The following is a 19,171-nucleotide window of genomic DNA, read 5'->3' as shown; positions in this document are numbered from 1 at the left end:
ATGAGCAGTGTGCTGTGGGCATGAGTGATACGCAGGATTTGACCACATGAGAGCTTCTTCCCTGGAAGTCCTTAGTGCCCACCATGTTAAAGTTGCTGAATGAAAGCTCATACGATTGGAATGAAAGGAACGGCTAGGAGGATCTTGCACACTGAGGCCAGAGCTGGGGACCAACTGGTACATATCCATAGATATGGATATTACATGTAGCTAGAGCAAGTCCCAGGCCTCAGTTTTCCTATGTGCATCACAAAAAGTCTGAACCATTGCCTCCCAGGGCATCCCAACTCTGTCATGGAGTGCCCAGCACTCTCCTCACCAGGCAGGGACCAGTCTTGGGTGAAGGTGACAGCTTCTTCCTTTGGGAGAGTGAGTGTGTGTGTGTGTGTGTGTGTGTGTGTGTGTGAAGAGGTGATCTGAATGCTTGGTTTCCCATCAAAATATGGCCAGCAGGAAGTAGTGCCGAGTTGGTTTTGGAGGAGACTCAGGATGGAGGATAACAGAGAGCCCTGACATCTACAGCCCCAGGTGGACAGGAGTCAGCCTGTGAGAGGAGGAAAGGAAGGGAAGCCCTTACCTTTGTGGCTGCATCCTACAGGTGTGACACCTGGGTCTCATCACTAATTATCTCTGGAGCCATCAGGCATCTGAGAAAAGGAAGGGAACAGTGGGTGCCTCAGTTGGGTAAGCAGCTACCTTCAGTTCAGGTCATGATCTCGGGAACCTGGGATCGAGTCCCACATCAGGCTCCGTGTGTGGTGTGGAGTCAGCTTGACTCCCTCTCCCTCCTCCCCTCCCCACCACTCATGATTTCTCTCTCTCTCTCTCTCAAATCAATAAATAAAATACTAAAAAAGAAAAGAAAAGGAAGGGCACACAATGCTGTCCAGAGCCTCATGCATTGTCACACAGCCTCTCTGGATAGCAGATTGCATAGAAGAACAGAAACTAAAAAACTCATATAACTTAGCAATTTCTCCTCTGGGAACAATGAGAGTGGAAGACCAGTGTCTCTCAATAAAGACATTTACTACAACCATAGTATGTATGAATACAGGAAACAGAATAACTGTCTACCAATAAATACCTGACAGTGCACTTCATACAATGGAATTTTAGACATTAAAGTTATATTTATAATTTTTACACAGCTGCATCATTACCCTTCAGTAATAAATGAGAGAATACAAAATTGTACACACTGGTTTGATATCAATTAGGTAAACAACATATTTTATTAAGAGTGACTGAAAGCGGGGTACCTGGTTGCTCAGTGGTTTCAGCTACTGCCTTCGGCACAGGTCACGATCTCAAGGTCCTGGGATCTAGCCCTGCATCGGGTTCTCTGCTCAGTGGGGAGCCTGCTTCCCCCTTTCTCTCTGCCTGCCTCTCTGCCTACTTGTGATCTCTGTCTGTCAAATAAATAAATAAAATCTTTAAAAAAAAAAGAGTGACTGAAAAGAAGTTACAGCGAAATCAATAGGGATAAAAAAAATCAATAGGGATTCCTCTTTGTACCTCTTCAATATTACCAGATTTTATTTTTTTTCTCTTTTTTAACTTTTTAATTATTTTGAGAGAGAGAGAGAAAGAGAGCAGTTGTGGGAGCGGGTTGGGGAATGGAGGGGCAGGTGGATTTCAAGCAGACTCCTTACTGCGCTCAGAACCTGAAGCAGGCTCAGTCACATAACCGTGAGATCATGAGCTAAGCTAATATCAAGAGAAGGAAGCTTAACCACCAGAGTCACCCAGGTGCCATGATATTATCAAATTTTCATTTTTTTAAAAAGATTTTATTTATTTATTTGACACAGAGAGAGATCACAAGTAGGCAGAGAGGCAGGCAGAGAGAGAAGGGGGGAAGCAGGCTCCCTGCTGAGTAGAGAGCCCAATGTGGGGCTTGATCCCAGGACCCTGAGATCATGACCTGAGCCAAAGGCAGAGGCTTAACCCACTGAGCCACACAGGTCCCCCATTATCAAATTTTCTAATACAATGGGTAGAAATTTGTATTCAGGGAAAAACATTCTCTATATGATAATGTCACTCACTCACATTTTGCTTTCCAAAGCTTCAGTTCCCACCCTGCTATCACCTCTAACTATGGTTTAGAGCAGAAGATAGCATTTCTGATCTGTATTCACAAGGTCAAGAGTAGCCTTATGTTGCATCTCACTGTCTAGGTCACTTACCTCACTGTGGCTCATCATGTGGCCATTTTTCATCTTGCATTGTCACAGGAAGAAAGGGAGTCCAGTATAATAAGATACTGTGAGAGAGAGAGACCACATTCATATAACTTTATTATGTGATGTTGTTATAATTGTTGTATGTTATTATTGGTCATTGTTAACCTCTCACTGTGTCAGATTTGTAAATTAAACTTTATCATAGGTACATGTATATAGGAGGAACGGGATACATAGAGTTCAGGACTATCTGTGGTTTGAGGCATCCACTGGGGGTCTTGGGAGGCATCCCCATGAATAAGGGGTAGAAAGAAAGTGAGGAGAACAGAACTAGCCACAGACTGGGCATCACAGATAGGATGGGTCCCAGCTTGCCTGTCTGCTCACCCTATGACCCTGTGAAAGGCTCAGTCTTCTGGGAAATCTCAGCAGTATGGGGTAGAAATCTGGCTGCTTTCTTGCCAGGACTCTAGGCTCCTCCCAGGGAGGATGCAACAGCAGTGTCAGGGCAGAGCTGGGTCAGTGGTGAGCTCTGTAGAGCAGGAGGGACTGCCTGGGCTTAGCCTCAGCTGTTCCTCCCTGCTCCAGCATCAGCTGCTCACAGCTGGCTGCAGCTGGAAGGTGCTTGGAGCAGAGGCGGGGGAGGAGGAAAGCCCATTTTTGGAAAATGTTCTACAAAAGTCATGCCCACCAGCCCTGTCCCCACCACAGCCCAGCACTCCCCACCTGCATCTTGCTTGTAGCCATTTCTCTTAGTCTCCTGATCCTGGAGCCAATTCTCAGTTTCTCATTTGTCCTGGGCCAGACCCTGGATCCCAGCAAAGGACCCCAGACACTCTCCTGCTGGACTTCTTTCACCTCTGAGACCCTGTGTCTTCTTTTTCCCCATACAGCCCTGTGGAAACTTTAGCCTCTGGTGGGGTTTCTCTAACATCCTTCCTCCTAGATGTGCAGGCTAACTGGGTGTCTCAGCTACAGACTCTTCATGGAGAGGACCTGTCATCCTGGTCTGAAGCCCAGAAATCCCACAGGTACATCTTCCCCAGCAGTGAAAGGAGTCCTCAAGAAGCAACTGTGAACTCCTACAGGGACCTTGTTAGTCCCAGAAGCAATTTAAAGTTTGGAATGTCAAATGTGCACAGGGTACAGGCCCTATACATACCTGGGGTCTCCAGGGAACATCTCCCTGTCCTAATTAGAGATAACGACTGGGACACGGTCACCTGGAGATGGAGAAGAGTGTATAGCAGATGCTGGTTTCCTCCTGAGCTTTCCCTGGACTACCAGAGAAGCCAGTGCTTCATTCAGAGTCAGAGTATGTTGTCCCCCTGCTGAGTCCTAGACATCCAGAATGGGGAGGCAGGACACATGTCTCACAACAGCAGCAGCAGAACTGGCTACCCTGAGTGAGGTGCTCCTATGTGCCAGGCACTGTGACAGACACTTCACAAACCTTCATTTTAACATTTCCTCCACTTCCTCACCAGCACGTGTTATTTCTTGTCATTTTGATTCTCGGCATTGTCTCACTGATGTGAGGTGGTATCTCATTGTGGGTTTATTTGAATTTCCCCGATGATAGTGATATTTGAGCATTGTTTCATGTTTCTCTTAGCCTTCTGTAGGTCATCTTGGTAGAAATATCTATTTCAGATCCTCTCTCCTTTTTTAAAAAATCAGATTATTTGTTTTCTTGGTTTTGAGTTGTATGCATTATTTATATATATTTTGGATTATATCCAATATATTGTTTGCAAGTATCTTCTCCCATTCATTAGGTTGCCTTTTCATTTAGCTGATGACTTCCTTCACTTTGCAAAAGCTTTTTAGTTTGATGAAGTCCAAAAGCTTTTTAGTTTTATTTTTGCCTTTGTTTTCCTTGTCTGAGGAGGCATATCCTGAAAAATGTAGTTGATGAGCAAGAGATTGTTGCCTGTGTTTTCTTTTAGGAGTTTTATGGTCAGGCCCTACCTGTTGGTCTCCACTCCACTTTTATTTCACATCTGTGTAAAACAAAAGAAAGTAGTCCAGTTTTTATTCTTTTACATGTAGTTCTCCAGTTTTTCAACACCATTTATTGAATCGACTATCCATTGTATATTCTTGCCTCCTTTGCTGTAAATTGATGAGATAAGCATGTGTTTATTTCTGGGCATTTCATCCTTTTTCTCTGATCTATGTGTCTATTTTTGTGTCAGCATCAACTCATTTTTATTAGTAGTAATCAACCACATTTCAAGCTGTAGGAAAACTTGAAATGTGGTATTTTGTCCCTAGTGTCTTATTCCAGGGAACAGACTTTAAAAGGTAAACAATTTACCAAAGACCCCATCTTTTGTGAATGGCAGAGCTGGATTTCAGTCTCAATACATCTGATTCTGTTTATCACCATTGATTTCATCCTACTCTTCGATTCATCATCATGATTATCATCCCATTAGGAGGTGTTCCTTGTACCCAAATCAAAATTTAAAAGATATAAATGAATATAGAGTAAAAACTAAGTGCCCATCTTGTCACATAATTATGTTCCCTCAAGTCAACCAATGTTAGCAATGTCCTTATGTTTTTTTTTCCCCAGAGATATCTATGGATATTGAGTGAGAAAAGAGATATTAAGACAGTGACAAACTTTGCACAGCTGTGCTCTTTTTTAATATCTTGATTTTCTCACCAAACAATATATCTTGGGTATATATGTCTGGAAAACATGTGTAATTCTTCCTCTTTAAAAAAATATTTTATTTAAAAATGGCAGAGAAGTAGCAGGCTGAGGTGTCATCAGGTAGCAGGAAATCAGCTAGATAGCTTATCAAACCATTCCGAACACCTACAAATCCAACAGGAGTTCAAAGAGAAGAAGAGCAGCAATTCTAGAAACAGAAAATCAACCACTTTATGAAAGGTAGGACCTGTGGAGAAGTGAATCCAAAGCGCTTGGAAGATAGACCACGGGGCAGGGCCGGCTCCCAGCAAGCAGTGGAGCAACAGAGCACAAAATCAGAACTTTTAAAAGTCAGCTCCACTGAGGGACATCACTACATCACTCTAGTGGCTAAGCTGCGATGAAGCCCACAAGGGACAGCATGGTCTCAGGTCCTGCGGGATCAGAGAAGGATCGGGGGTGTCTGAGTGTCACAGAGCTCGCAGGTATTAGAGCGGGAAAGTTGGCTGCAGAGATGGAGCCGAGGAGTGAGCTCTCAGCTTAGGGTTACCTTAAGTTGTGATCCATGGCACAGGCCACTGCTCTGTGACTCAAGATCTAGGGAGACCCCCCCGGAAGAGTGCAGGGATCTGTGGGGTTTGGAGACTCCAGATGGGGCTGTGTGCCAGAGAGAGAGAGATGCTTGGTCACAGGCTGGGTGAGCTCAGAGCACAGCCAAAGGACAGGGAGACGGGAGTGATTGAATGCTTTTCTCCAAGGGTGCACTGAGGAGTGGTGCCTCAAGCTCTTGGCTCCTCTGGGCCAGGATTGGGAGGCCGCCATTTTCATTCCAGTCCTCCCGAACTCTATGGAAAGCATTTGGGGAACAAAAGCTCCCAAAAGGGAACAGGAGTGGATTACTTAGCCTGGCCCGTGATAAGGGTGGGGCAATTCTGCCTCGGGTAAAGACACCTGAGAATGACTACAACAGGTCCCTCCCCCAGAAGATCACCAAAAAATCCAGCCAAGACCAAGTTCAAGGAGAACCATGTATCAAGGAGAACAGCAGAATTCCAGAGAAGGAGAAAGCAAAGAGTGGAATTCATGGCTTTCTACCCATATTCTTTAGTCTTGCAAAGTTAATTTTTTTTTCTTGTGCTAAATTTTTTTTAACTTTTACTCTTTTTTAAGAAAAGATTTTTATTTATTCATTTGATAGAGATCATAAGTAGGCAGAGAGACATGCAGAGAGAAAGAGGAAGGGAAGCAGGCCTCCTGCCAAGCAGAGAGCCAGATGCGGGGCTTGATCCCAGGACCCTGGGATCAGGACCTGAGCCAAAGGCAGAGGCTTTAACCCACTGAGCCACACAGGTGTTCCTATATTGAGTTTAGAGACAGGAAAGCCTAAACTGTACTGTTTAAGGATGTATACTAGGCCATAAAATTAAAACAAAGAAAGAAACAAACAAACAAGGAAATGATTAAAACTTACCAGGATTGTGGTTATCTCTGGGAGGAGAGGGAGAGGATAGATTGGGAAGGAATACTCAGGGAGCTTCCAAGGTACTGGCAATGTTCTCCTTAAACTAGGAGATTATTGCTTTATTAGTCTTTCAATTAAGGGGTGCCTGGGTGGCTCAGTGGGTTAAAGCCCTTGCCTTCGGCTCAGGTCATGATCCCAGGGTCCTGGGATCGAGCCCTATATCAGGATCTCTGCTCAGTGGGGAACCTGCTTCACTCTCTCTCTCTGCCTGCCTCTCTGCCTACTTGTGATCTCTGTCTGTCAAATAAATAAAATCTTTAAAAAAATAAATCTATGAGTTTAATGTACTTTCATACACATTTGCATATCTGTGTTACTTTTCATATGTTCAATTCCTAAAGTATTAAATACTACAACACAATATCACTTCTCATCTTTCAGATTGGCAAAGACCAAAAAGAGTTACTGACAGACTAAAATACTATGTTAGCAGAATCTGGAAAACAGACATGTTCATATGCTAATGACAGGAATGTGTAAATTCGTCAATACTTATCAAAATTGCAAATGTACAGGAACAGGTATATTTTTACTAAGTGCCAAATTATGAATTGACAAGGAAATCTGTTGTAGCATTGATTGTAATAGCATAAGATTGCAAAAGTTTGGAAGATCTGAATATTTATCACTATTAGACTGGTAATTAAATGATGGCACAAACTTAAATGAAACATATGCAGCCATTCAAAAGAACAAGGTAGTATATTGTCTGGCTCAGCCATTTAAAAGAACAAGGCAGCATATGACTTGGGCTCAAATCATGAGCTCAGGGTCCTGGGAACAAGTCCTGATTGGGGCTCCCTGTTTAGGGGGAGTCTGCTTCTCTCTCTCCCTCTGCCCATCTCCCCACTTAAGGTCTGTCTGTCTGTCTCTCTCTCTCAAATGAATAAATAAAATATTTTTATTAACATATAACGTATTATTAGCCCCAGTGGTACAGATCTATGAATCACCAGGTTTACACTTCACAGCATTCACCATAGCACATACCTTCCCCAATGTCCATAACCCCACCATTCTCTCCCTACCCCCCTCCCCTTGGCAAACCTCTTTTGTTTTGTGAGATTAAATAATGGTTTGTTTCCGTCCTGATCCCATCTTGTTTCATATATTCTTTTCCTACCACTGAAACCCCCCACGGTACATCTCCACTTCCTCATATCAGAGAGATCATATGATAGTTGCGATAGTTGTCTTTCTCCAATTGACTTATTTCACTAAGCATAATACCCTCTAGTTCCATCCACATCATCGCAAATGGGAAGATTTCGTTTCTTTTGATGGCTGCATAAGATTCCATTTTATCTATCTATCTATCTATCTATCTATCTAATCACCTCTTCTTTATCCATTCATCCATTGTTGGACATCTAGGTTCTTACCATAGTTTGGTTATTGTGGACACTGCTGCTATAAACATTCTTAGTGCACGTGCCCCTTCAGATCACTGCATTTGTATCTTTAGGGTAAATATCCAGTAGTGCAATTGCTGGGTCATAGGGTAGCTCTATTTTCAACATTTTGAGGAACCTCCATGCTGTTTTCCAGAGTGGCTGCACCAGCTTGCATTCCCACCAACAGTGTAGGAGCGTTCCCCTTTCTCCGCATCCTCGCCAGCATCTGTCATTTCCTGACTTGTTCATGTTAGCCATTCTGACTGGTGTGAGGTGGTATCTCATTGTGGTTTTGATTTGTATATCCCTGATGCCGAGTGATGTGGAGCACTTTTTCATGTGTCTGTTGGCCATCTGGATGTCTTCTTCATAGAATTGTATGCTCATGTCTTCTACCCATTTCTTGATTGGATTATTTGTTCTTTGGGTGTTGAGTTTAATAAGTTCTTTATAGATTTTGGATACTAGCCCTTTATCTGATATGTCATTTGTGAATATCTTCTACCATTCTGTTAGTTGGCTTTTGGTTTTGTTGACTGTTTCCTTTGCTGTGCAAAAGCTTTTGATCTTGATGAAGTCCCAATAGTTCATTTTTGCCCTTGCTTCCCTTGCTTTTGGCGATGTTCCTAGGAAGAAGTTGCTGTGGCTGAGTTCAAAGAGGTTGTTGCCTGTGTTCTCCTCAAGGATTTTGATGGATTTCTTTCTCAGATTGAGGTCTTTCATCCATTTTGAGTCTATTTTCATGTGTGGTATAAGGAAATGGTCCGGTTTCATTCATCTGCATGTGGCTGTCCAATTTTCCCAACACCATTTGTTGAAGAGACTGTCTTTTTTCCATTGGACATTCTTTCCTGCTTTGTCAAAGATTAGTTGACCATAGAGTTAAGGGTCTGTTTCTGGTTTCTCTATTCTGTTCCATTGATCTATGCATCCATTTTTGTGCCAGTAGCATCCTGTCTTGATGATGACAGCTTTGTAATAGAGCTTGACATCTAGAATTGTGATGCCACCAACTTTGGCTTTCTTTTTCAACATTCTTCTGGCTATTTGGGGTCTCTTCTTGTTCATACAAATTTTAGGATTATTTGTTCCAATTCTTTGAAAAAAAAATGGATGGCATTAAATGTGTAGATTGCTTTAGGTAGCATGGACATTTTCACAATATTTGTTCTTCCAATCCATGAGCATGGAACATTTTCCCATTTCTTTGTGTCTTCTTCAATATCCTTCATGAATACTTTATAGTTTTCTGAGTATAGATTCTTTGCCTTTTTGGTCGGTTTTATTCCTAGGTATCTTGTGGGTTTGGGTGCAATTGTAAATGGGATTGACTCCTTAATTTCTCTTTCTTCTGTCTTGTTGTTGGTGTAAAGAAATGCAACTGATTTCTGTGCACTGATTTTATATCCTGACACTTTACTGAATTCCTGTACAAGTTCTAGCAGTTTTGGAGTGGAGTCTTTTGGGTTTTCCACATATAGTATCATATCATCTGCAAAGAGCGATAGATTGACTTCTTGTTTGCCAACTTGGATGCCTTTAATTTCTTTTTGTCATCTGATTGCTGGGGCTAGGACTTCTCATCGTATGACAAATAGCAGTGGTGATAATGGACATCCCTGCCGTGTTCCTGACTTTAGCCAAAAAGCTCTCAGTTTTTCTCCATTGAGAATGATATTTGCAGTGGGTTTTTCATAGATGGCTTTGATGATATTGAGGTATGTACCCTCTATCCCTACACTGTGAAGAGTTTTGATCAAGAAAGGATGCTGTACTTTGTCAAATGCTTTTTCAGCATCCATTGAGAGTATCATATGGTTCTTGTTCTTTCTTTTATTAATGTATTATATCACATTGATTGATTTGTGGATGCTGAACCAAACTTGCAGCCCTGGAATAAATCCCACTTGGTCGTGGTGAGTAATTCTTTTAATGTACTGTTGGATCCTATTGGCTAGCGTTTTGGTGAGAATTTTCGCATCTGTCTCCATCAAGGATATTGGTTTGTAATTCTCCTTTTTGATGGGATCTTTGTCTGGTTTTGGGATCAAGGTAATGCTGGCCTCATAAAATGAGTTCGGAAGTTTTCCTTCCATTTCTATTTTTTGGAACAGTTTCAGGAGAATAGGAATTAATTCTCCTTTAAATGTTTGGTAGAATTCCCCTGGGAAGCCATCTGGCCCTGGGCTCTTGTTTGTTGGGAGATTTGTTTTTCTTTTTCTTTTTAAAATTTATTTTATTTTATTTTTTTATTTTCAGCATAACAGTATTGATTGTTTTTGCACCACACCCAGTGCTCCATGCAATCTGTGCCCTCTCTAATACCCATCACCTGGTTCCCCCAACCTCCCACACCTCACCCTTTCAAACCACTCAGATTGTTTTTCAGAGTCCATAGTCTCTCATGGTTTACCTCCCCTTCCAATTTCCCCCAACTCCCGAGATTTTTGAGGACTGCTTCAATCTCCTTACTGGTTATGGGTCTGTTCAGGTTTTATTTATTTATTTATTTATTTATTTATTATTTATTTATTTATTATTCTATTTATTCCTGGTTCAGTTGTGGTAGTTTATATGTCTCCAGGAATGCATCAGTTTCTTCCAGATTGTCAAATTTGCTGGTGTATTTTTGTCATAAAATGTTCTTGTAATTGTTCATATTTCTTTGGTGTTGGTTGTGATCTCCCTCTTTCATTCATGATTTACTTATTTGGGTCCTTTCTCTTTCTCTCTCTCTCTCTCTCTCTCTCTCTCTCTTTTTTTGATAAGTCTGGCCTGGGGTTTATCAAATCTTATTAATTCTTTCCAAGAACCAGCTCCTAGTTTCATTGATTAGTTCTACTGTTCTTTTGGTTTCTAGTTCATTGATTTCTGGTTTAATCTTTATTATTCTTCTCCTGCTGGGTTTAGGCTTTCTTTGCTTTTCTTTCTCCAGCTCCTTTATGTGTGGGGTTAGGTTGTGTATTTGTTGTTTCCTTTCTTGTTTCTTGAGAAAGGCTTGTATCACTATATACTTTCCTCTCAAGACTGCCTTTGCTGTGTCCCACAGATTTGAACCGTTGTTTTCATTATCACTTGTTTCTATGAATTTCTTCAATTCTTCTTTAATTTTCTGGTTGACCCATTCAACCATTTTATTTCTCCAGAAGGATGCTCTTTAGCCTCCATGTATTTGAGTTCTTTCCAACTTTCCTCTTGTGATTGAGTTCTAGTTTCAAAGCATTGTGATCTGAAAATATGTAGGGAATGATCCCAATCTTTTGATATTGTTTGAGACCCGATTTGTGACCCAGGGTGTGATCTATTCTGGAGAATGTTCCATGTGCACTAGAGAAGAATGTGTATTCTTCTGTTCTGTTGCTTTGGGATGGAATGTTCTGAATATATCTGTGATGTCCATCTGGTCCAGTGTGTTATTTAAAGCCTTTATTTTCTTGTTGATCTTTTGCATAGATGATCTGTCCTTTTCAGTGAGGGCAGTGTTAAAGTCCTCTACTATTATTGTATTATTGTTGATGTGTTTCTTTGATTTTGTTATTAATTGGTTTATATAGTTGGCTGCTCCCATGTTAGGGGCAAAAATATTTAAAATTGTTAGATCTTCTTGTTGGACAGACCCTTTAAGTATAGTATATTGTCCTTCCTCATCTCTTATTATAGTCTTTGTCTTAAAATATAATTCATGTGATATAAGGATTGCCACCCCAGCTTTCTTTTGATGTCCATTTTAAATTGTTTTCCACCCCCTCACTTTAAATCTGGAGGTGTCTGTGTTAAAATGAGTTTCTTGTAGACAGCATATCGATGGATCTTGTTTTTTGTTTTTTGTTTTTTTTTTAATCCATTCTGATACCCCATGTCTTTTGATTGGGGCATTTAGCCCATTTACATTCAAGGTAACTATTGAAAGATATTAATTTAGTGCCATTGTACTACTTGTAAGGTGACTGTTACTGCATATTGTTTCTGTTACTTTCTGGTCTATTTCTTTTATGCTCTCTCTTTGCTTAGAGAACCCTTTTCATTATTTCCTGTAGGGCTGGTTTAGTGTTTGCAAATTCTTAGAAGCTTTTTATCTCTCCTTATATTTTCAATGACAGCCTAGCTGTGTATAGTATTCTTGGCTGCATGTTTTTCTCATTTAGTGCTCTGAGTATATTATGACAGTCCTTTCTGGCCTGCCAGGTGTCTGTGAATAAGTCTGTTTCCAATCTAATATTTCTACTGTTGTATGTTACAGGCCTCTTGTCCTGAGCTGCTTTTGGGATTTTCTCATTGTCTCTAAGACTTGTAAGTTTTACTATTAGATGATGGGTTGTGGACCTATTTTTATTGGTTTTGAGGGATGTTGTCTGTGCCTCCTGGATTTTGATGCTTGTTCCCTTTGCCATAATAAGGAAATTCCCTACTATAATTTGCCCCAATATACCTTCTGCCTCCTCTCTTTCTTCTTCTGGGATCCCAATTATTCTAGTATTTTTTTTTCTTATAGTATCACTTATCTATCAAATTCTCCCTTCGTGGTCCCCTAGTTTTTTGTCTCTCTTTTGTTCAGCTTCATTATTCTCCATCGATTAGTCTTCTGTATCACCAATTCTCTCTTCTGTGTCATTTATCCTAGTGGTAAGAAACTCCATTTTTTATTGCACCCCCATTAATAGTTTTTTTTAAATTTCAACTTTAGTTGAAATTTTAAATTTCAATTTTAGTTCTTTTATTTCTCCAGAAAGGGATTTTATTTCTCCAGAAAGGGATTCTCTAGTGTCTTCCATGCTTTTTTTCAAGCACAGCAGGCACCTTGATAATCATCATTCTGAACTCTAGTTCTCACATATTACTAATGTCCATCTTGATTAGGTCCCTATGCTTTTTGTGTGATGATTTTTCTGCCTTGTCATTTTATACAGATATGAATAGATTAATGAGAGAACAAAATACTAAAAGGTTGGCAAAGACCCCAGAAAAATATATGCTAACCAAATCAGAAGAGACCTGAAACCTGGGGGAGAAGAAAGGGGGAAAAATAAAAAATAAAAAATAAATATATTTTTGTGAGATTAAGAGTCACTTATGGTTTGTCTCCCTCCCAATCTCATCTTGTTTCATTGATTCTTCTCCTACCCACTTAAGCCCCCATGTTGCATCACCACTTCCTCATATCAGGGAGATCATATGATAGTTGTCTTTCTCTGCTTGACTTATTTCACTAAGCATGATATGCTCTAGTTCCATCCATGTTGTCACAAATGGCAAGATTTCATTTCTTTTGATGGCTGCATAGTATTCCATTGTGTATATATACCATATCTTCTTGAAACAAACTGAGGGTTGCTGGGGGGAGGGGGTTTGGGAGAAGGGGGTGGGATTATGGACATTGGGGAGGGTATGTGCTTTGGTGAGTGCTGTGAAGTGTGTAAACCTGGTGATTCACAGACCTGTACCCCTGGGGATAAAAATATATGTTTATAAAAAATAAAAAATTAAAAAAAAATATATGTATATTTGAATGAATTGAATTGAACAGAGCCACCCTTGATTTTCTGTGTATTCTGTTCTCTTAGAAGAAACTACATCCCAAAATTTTAAAGAAAGTAAAAAAATATATATATATACACACACACACACAAAATAGGGGTAAACACAATGAAGGGATGAATATGATAGTAAAGATGAAAATTTAAAAAGATTCTAAAAAAGGAATTGATAAGTTGGTTGGAAAAAGAAATAAAAGAGGAGAGAGTATGATCAGTCTGGATATTTGAACAAAGCAATGCACTAGATTTGGGGTATATTTTGATCTCTAGAAGAAATTGTATCTCAAAATTTTAAAGAAAACCCTATTTGTATACCAAAAATAAGGTTAAATACAATGAAGGGATAAAATATGACTATAATAATGAAAAATTTAAAAGATTTTTTATTTTTATTATTTTTTAAAGATTTTATTTATTTATTTGACAGAGAGAGGGAGAGAGATCACAAGTAGACAGAGAGGCAGGCAGAAAGAGAGAGAAGGAAGCAGGCTCTCTGCAGAGCAGGGAGCCTGATGTGGGCCTTGATCCCACGACCCTGAGATCATGACCCAAGCCGAAGGCAGAGACTTAACCCACTGAGCCACACAGGCACCCCTAAAAAGATTTTTTTTAAGATATTGATAAGATAAAATAGTTAAATGTTAAAAGAGGAAAGAGGAAAAGTTAAAAAAGATAGAGTAAGAAAAAAATAAAATTAAAAAATTTAACTTTGGAAGACTAAAGGATCATGGGGTAAAAGCCTTGAATTTTTTGTGTTGTTTTCCCTTAGTTTTGGAGTTCTGCAGTTTTCATTGATTGGTGAACTTGGTCTTGGCTGGATATTCTTGCTGATCTTCTGGGGGAGGGGCCGGTTGCAGTGATTCTCAAATGTCTTTGCCCAAGGCAAAGGTCCTTGCCAGGGACCAGGCTAAGTAATCTGCTCAGGTTTGCTCTCAGGAGCTTTTGTTTCCTGATTGCTTCTGTAGAGCTTTAGAGGACAGAAGTGAAAATGGCAGCCTCCAAATCTCCAGCCCCGCAGGAGCCGAGAGCTTGGGGCCCCACTCCTCTATGCGCCCTCAGATAACAGCAGCCAATCATTCCCATCTCCTTGGTCTCCAGCCACAGTCCAAGTTCACCTGGTTTGTGACTGAGTGTTTCTATCTCTGCTGCATGGCCCCATTTGGAGTCTCCAAACCCAGAAGATTCCTGCTGCACACTCCCCTGCTGCTCTTCCTCAGGGTGAAGGAAGAGGTGTCTCCAGATCTACCGCTTGTGGGGTCCCTGCTCAAAGAGTAGTGGTCTGACTGTGCTTTGGATCACAGGAATAGGCTTTCAGCCTATTTCAGCTCCGTTTCTGCAGCTGGCCTCCCCACATCAATACTTGGCAGCTCTGCCACACTCAGATACCCCTGATCTTTCTGTGACCCATGGGACCTGAGAGCACACTGTCCCCATGAGGACTCCACCCCTGCTTAGCCTCTGGAGCGACGTCCCTCAGTGATGCAGACTTCTACGAGTTCTGATTTTGTGCTCCACTGCTCTACCGCTTGCCAACAGCTGGCTTCTCCCCCTGCGGCCTATCTTCATGTTGCTTTGGATTCTCTTCTCCACACATCCTGCCTTCCAGAAAGTGGTCAATTTTCTGTTCTTAGAATTGCTGCTCTTCTTCTCTTCTATCTCCTGTTGAGTTTGTAGGTGTTTGGAATGGTTTGATAACTATCTAGCTAAATTCTGGGGACCTAATGATATTTCAGTCTCCTACTCCTCTGCCATCTTACTTCCTTGAAATTAAGATTTCTTTTTTTGATGGCTGAGTAATATTCCATTGTGTGTATGTGCTGTGTGTGTGTGTACACACACACACACACACACATATATTCTTTTTTCCCTTTTTTTTTTGTTTTATTTTATTAACATCTAATGTATTATTTGCTTCAGGGGTACAGGTCTGTGAAGTTCAGTTTTACACAATTCACAGCACTCACCATAGAACATACCCTTCCCAATTTCGATAACCCAGTCAACCCACCCCTCTCGCCCCCTCCCCTCCAGCAGCCCTCAGTTTTTTCCCTGAGATTAAGAGTCCCTTATGGTTTGTCTCCCTCACTGGGCCCATCTTGTTTCATTTTTTTCCCTCCCTTCCTCCCAAAGATCTCCAGCCCTGCCTTTCAAATTCCTCATATTGGAGAGATCATGCAATAATTGTCTTTCTCTGATTGACTTATTTCACTTAGCATAATACCCTTCAGTTACATCACAGTATTACAATGGTAAGATTTTGTATTTTTTTTAATGGCAACATAGTATTCCATTGTATATATATACCATATTATCTTTATCTATTAATCTGTTGATGGATATCTAGGTTCTTTCCATAGTTTGGCTATTGTGGGCATTGCTACTATAAACATTTGGGTGCACATGCCCCTTTGGATTACCACATTTGTATCTTTAGGGTAAATACCCAGTAGTGTGATTGCTGGGTTGTAGGGTAGCTCTATTTTCAACTTTTGGAGGAACATCCATACTGTTTTCCAGAGTGGCTGCACCAGCTTGCATTCCCACCAACAGTGTAGGAGGGTTCCCCTTTCTCTGCATCCTCGCAAACATCTATCATTTCCTGACTTGTTCATGTTAGCCATTCTGACTGGTGTGAGGTGGCACCTCACTGTGGTTTTGATCGGTATTTCCCTGATGCCAAGTGATGTCGAGCAGTTTTTCTGGTGTCTGTTGGTCATTTGATTGTCTTCAAAGTACAAAGTAAAAGTTAGGAACAGGACTGACATAAGGATGTGAAATTTTATTAACCAAATAGGCATTTTTAGGCAATTAATTCTTTTTTTAAAAAAATATTTTATTTATTTATTTGATACAGAGAGAGAGAGAGAACAGCAGGGGGAGCAGTAGGCAAAGGTACAGGGAGAAGCAGGCTCACCTGAGCAGGGAGCCCAACACATGCTCTGACCCAGGGCTCTGGGATCATGACCTGAGCTGAATGCAGCTGCTTAACTGATGGAACCATCCAGGAACTCCCTTAAGCAATGCATTCTTAATAAATATATGAAAATGTAACTATCACTCAAAGCAAAACCTTCCAACTTCCAAGATCTAGTCTCAAAATTAGACTCACTTTTTAAATTCTCTTTAGAAAAAAGTCTGCCACATTCAAAGAACTTCATAGAACTTGCCATAAAAACTTGCTTCTATTCATCTGCTAACACCCCTGAATCTCTCAGTTACCTTGTTTGTCTATTGCTCTATGTAGGGACGATGTCTTACTCTGATCCACATGGCACGCAGCACTGGGCAGCATTCATGATGCGACAAGTACTGGTATCTAATAGTTCCATTGTGCTTACCATTTACAAAGAACTTGTTTATAATAAGTAATTCGTGTGAAATCAAGTGGTTAGATGTTAAAATATGATGAAATAGACTGGAAAAGGTTAGGCAACCAACCGAAACTCATATGTAAGAAAAAGTTTCCCTGTTTTTATCCTGCTGAGCTATGGAGACTCAGGAAATGCTACCGAGTTCACATCTCTTGGACATTCAATGTGTACTGTAGCATATTAAAGACTTTGTGAAGTCCTGAAATAAAGAAATGTGTCAAATATTAGCCCCTAAAGTCTTCAAATATATTTAGCCTCTATCTATCTGTCTATATCTCTCTCTATCATCTTTCTTTTTTCCAGAATGTTATTATCCAACCAAATACTAGCATTTCTAGTGGGGATATCTCTAAGTGATGAGCATCAAATTCAAACTCTGTACTCCTTGTTGCCGTTAACTTCCCAGCAGTGTTTCATAATGTGAAGTGCAGAGAGAAAAAATGGCCTCAATTTTCTCATAGCTAAGAAGAAATGGGGTGTTCCAGAATAGCTTGTTCCCATCCAAAAGCCCTCTAGGTGGAGAACTTGTCTTTGTCTCTTCTTATACTTCAGCCAAACTGACTCTCTTTCAAAAACAGTCCAAAATGAAAATTCCCACTTCTTCCTTGTTCCTGTGACTCTGCTGGGGAATCTTAGAGGGATGGCAACAGTGCTGGGAGTGCTCTCTCTCCTCTGTGCACAGACTGTGTAGCTCAGATACAGTGTAGGCCATTCACCAAGCTTGGTCTAATGGCTGGCTCCTCTCTCCTTGGTTTTATCATGTGTTCAGAATGTCTTGTGTATTCAATTAGAGATCTGTTGTGTCGCATCTGTCAAAACTCACAGCTGTATGGCTAAAACTCAGAAGATATACTCTGAAAAGTTAAACATTCTCTGAAAATGGACAGAAGGGCAAGAGAGGACTCTGGATCACGTGATTTGTCTTTCAGATGGCAGCTCTAATGATCAGAAGTCCTTTATTCCATAGGGTGGGAACACAGCCCTCCATTACTGGGCAAAACATTTCTGAGGCACCAGGTTCCTCACAGCAGCCTTCACGTCCTTGTTCCTGAGGCTGTAGATGATGGGGTTGAGCATGGGGGTCACCACCCCATAGAAAAGGGGGATGAGCTTGTCTGAAAGGTCCTCCTTGTCATTCCCTAGGGGATCCTTAGACTTGGGCTTCCCATACATGAAAAATAAGGTCCCATAGAAGATGACCACCACAGTGAAGTGGGCAGAGCAGGTGGAGAAGGCCTTTCTCCTCCCCTCAGCTGAGGGGATCCTCAGGATGGTAACAATGATGAACGCATAAGAGATGGAGATGAACAGAACTGGGACTCCCAGTAACACAACATTAGTCACCCCCATGCTGATTACATTGATGGAGATGTCAGCACAGGCCAACTTTAGGACAGCCAGTAGCTCACAGGCAAGGTGGTTAATGACGTTGTTCCCACAGAAAGGCAGCTGAATTATCAAAGACGTGTGTACCACAGAAGCTGCACCACCAATAGCCCAGGAGCTGATAGCCATGGGGACATAGGTAGCCTTGCTCATGACCACGGGATACCTAAGGGGGTTACAGATGGCCACATAGCGATCAAATGCCATCATGCCCAGAAGCACACACTCTGTGGCTCCCATGGCAAAGGAGAGAAACATCTGCACGGCACAGGCTGAGAAGGAGATGGTTTTCCTGGGAGTCAGGAAGCCGTCCAAGGCTAGAGGGATGGAAGAGGTTGTGTAGCAGATGTCCAGGAAGGAGAGGTTTCCCAGGAAGAAGTACATGGGTGTGTGCAGGTGGGAGTCAAAGATGGTCACCAGGATGAGGGCCCCATTGCCCAGCAGGATCATGAGGTACATTAGGAGGATGAGCACAAAGAACATTTTCTCCAGCTTTGGGTAGGCTGAGAGGCCCATGATAATGAAACCCGTCACAGGGGAAGACCAGTTGGCTTTTTCCATGTGCTATGCCTTCTGTCATCAGCCAAGGACAAAAGTAGCACAGGAAGCTTTCTTGAGAAACGTCTCAGGCATCTTGTACACCACCACTCTGTGCTACAGAATAGGAGAACATATGTGCATAAGAGATAAATGAGTGAAAGAGACAGTAGGTAGGAGTAGGGTTAGATCTTAGATGGGGGACAGTCAGGGCTGGAATAGGGCTTACAAATACTGCACTGAGGCCCAAAGAAGGGATGTGACCTGTCCAAGTCTTCTGAGCAAGGTGGTGATAGAGACAGGACCTGAGCCCAGCAGAGCTAATACCCTGTCAAGGAGGGCATTCTGCTCTATGATGAGCATGGGAAAATGCTGTAAGTTACTTCTTTTTGATTTAAATGCATAGGAATTTCCCTTAATCTGGGCTTTCTTAGATTGTTAGAGAGGAGAATCCCCAAGCTGATCGTGTTCTTGTAACTACCAAAGTTTAGCCTCTTTCAATATGATTACATTTGGAAGAACCTGTTTAAAAGTGCTAATCCCCATCCAGGCAGAATAAGCCTAGGTAAAATT

At 41.3% G+C, this 19,171-nt stretch overlaps 1 protein-coding gene across 1 annotated transcript; it reads right to left on the bottom strand.

The window, feature by feature from the left end:
* Positions 1-17,649: 17,649 nt before the first annotated feature.
* Positions 17,650-18,622, bottom strand: LOC116570761 (olfactory receptor 2S2-like). Its single transcript, XM_032308272.1, has one exon. The coding sequence runs from the start codon at positions 18,620-18,622 to the stop codon at positions 17,663-17,665; it is 960 nt and encodes a 319-aa protein (XP_032164163.1). The 3' UTR covers positions 17,650-17,662.
* Between the last annotated feature and the right edge of the window lie 549 nt (positions 18,623-19,171).

The sequence above is a fragment of the Mustela erminea genome, chromosome 12 (assembly GCF_009829155.1).
Source record: "Mustela erminea isolate mMusErm1 chromosome 12, mMusErm1.Pri, whole genome shotgun sequence".
In the NCBI taxonomy this organism is placed as follows: Eukaryota; Metazoa; Chordata; class Mammalia; order Carnivora; family Mustelidae; genus Mustela; species Mustela erminea.
The sequence above is the reverse complement of the archived record's forward strand: the minus strand, read 5'-3'. Positions and strand labels throughout refer to the sequence as shown.

Excerpts from the sequence above, each read along its gene's own strand:
- LOC116570761 (XM_032308272.1), bottom strand. The coding sequence starts at position 18,622 with ATGGAAAAAGCCAACTGGTCTTCCCCTGTGACGGGTTTCATTATCATG.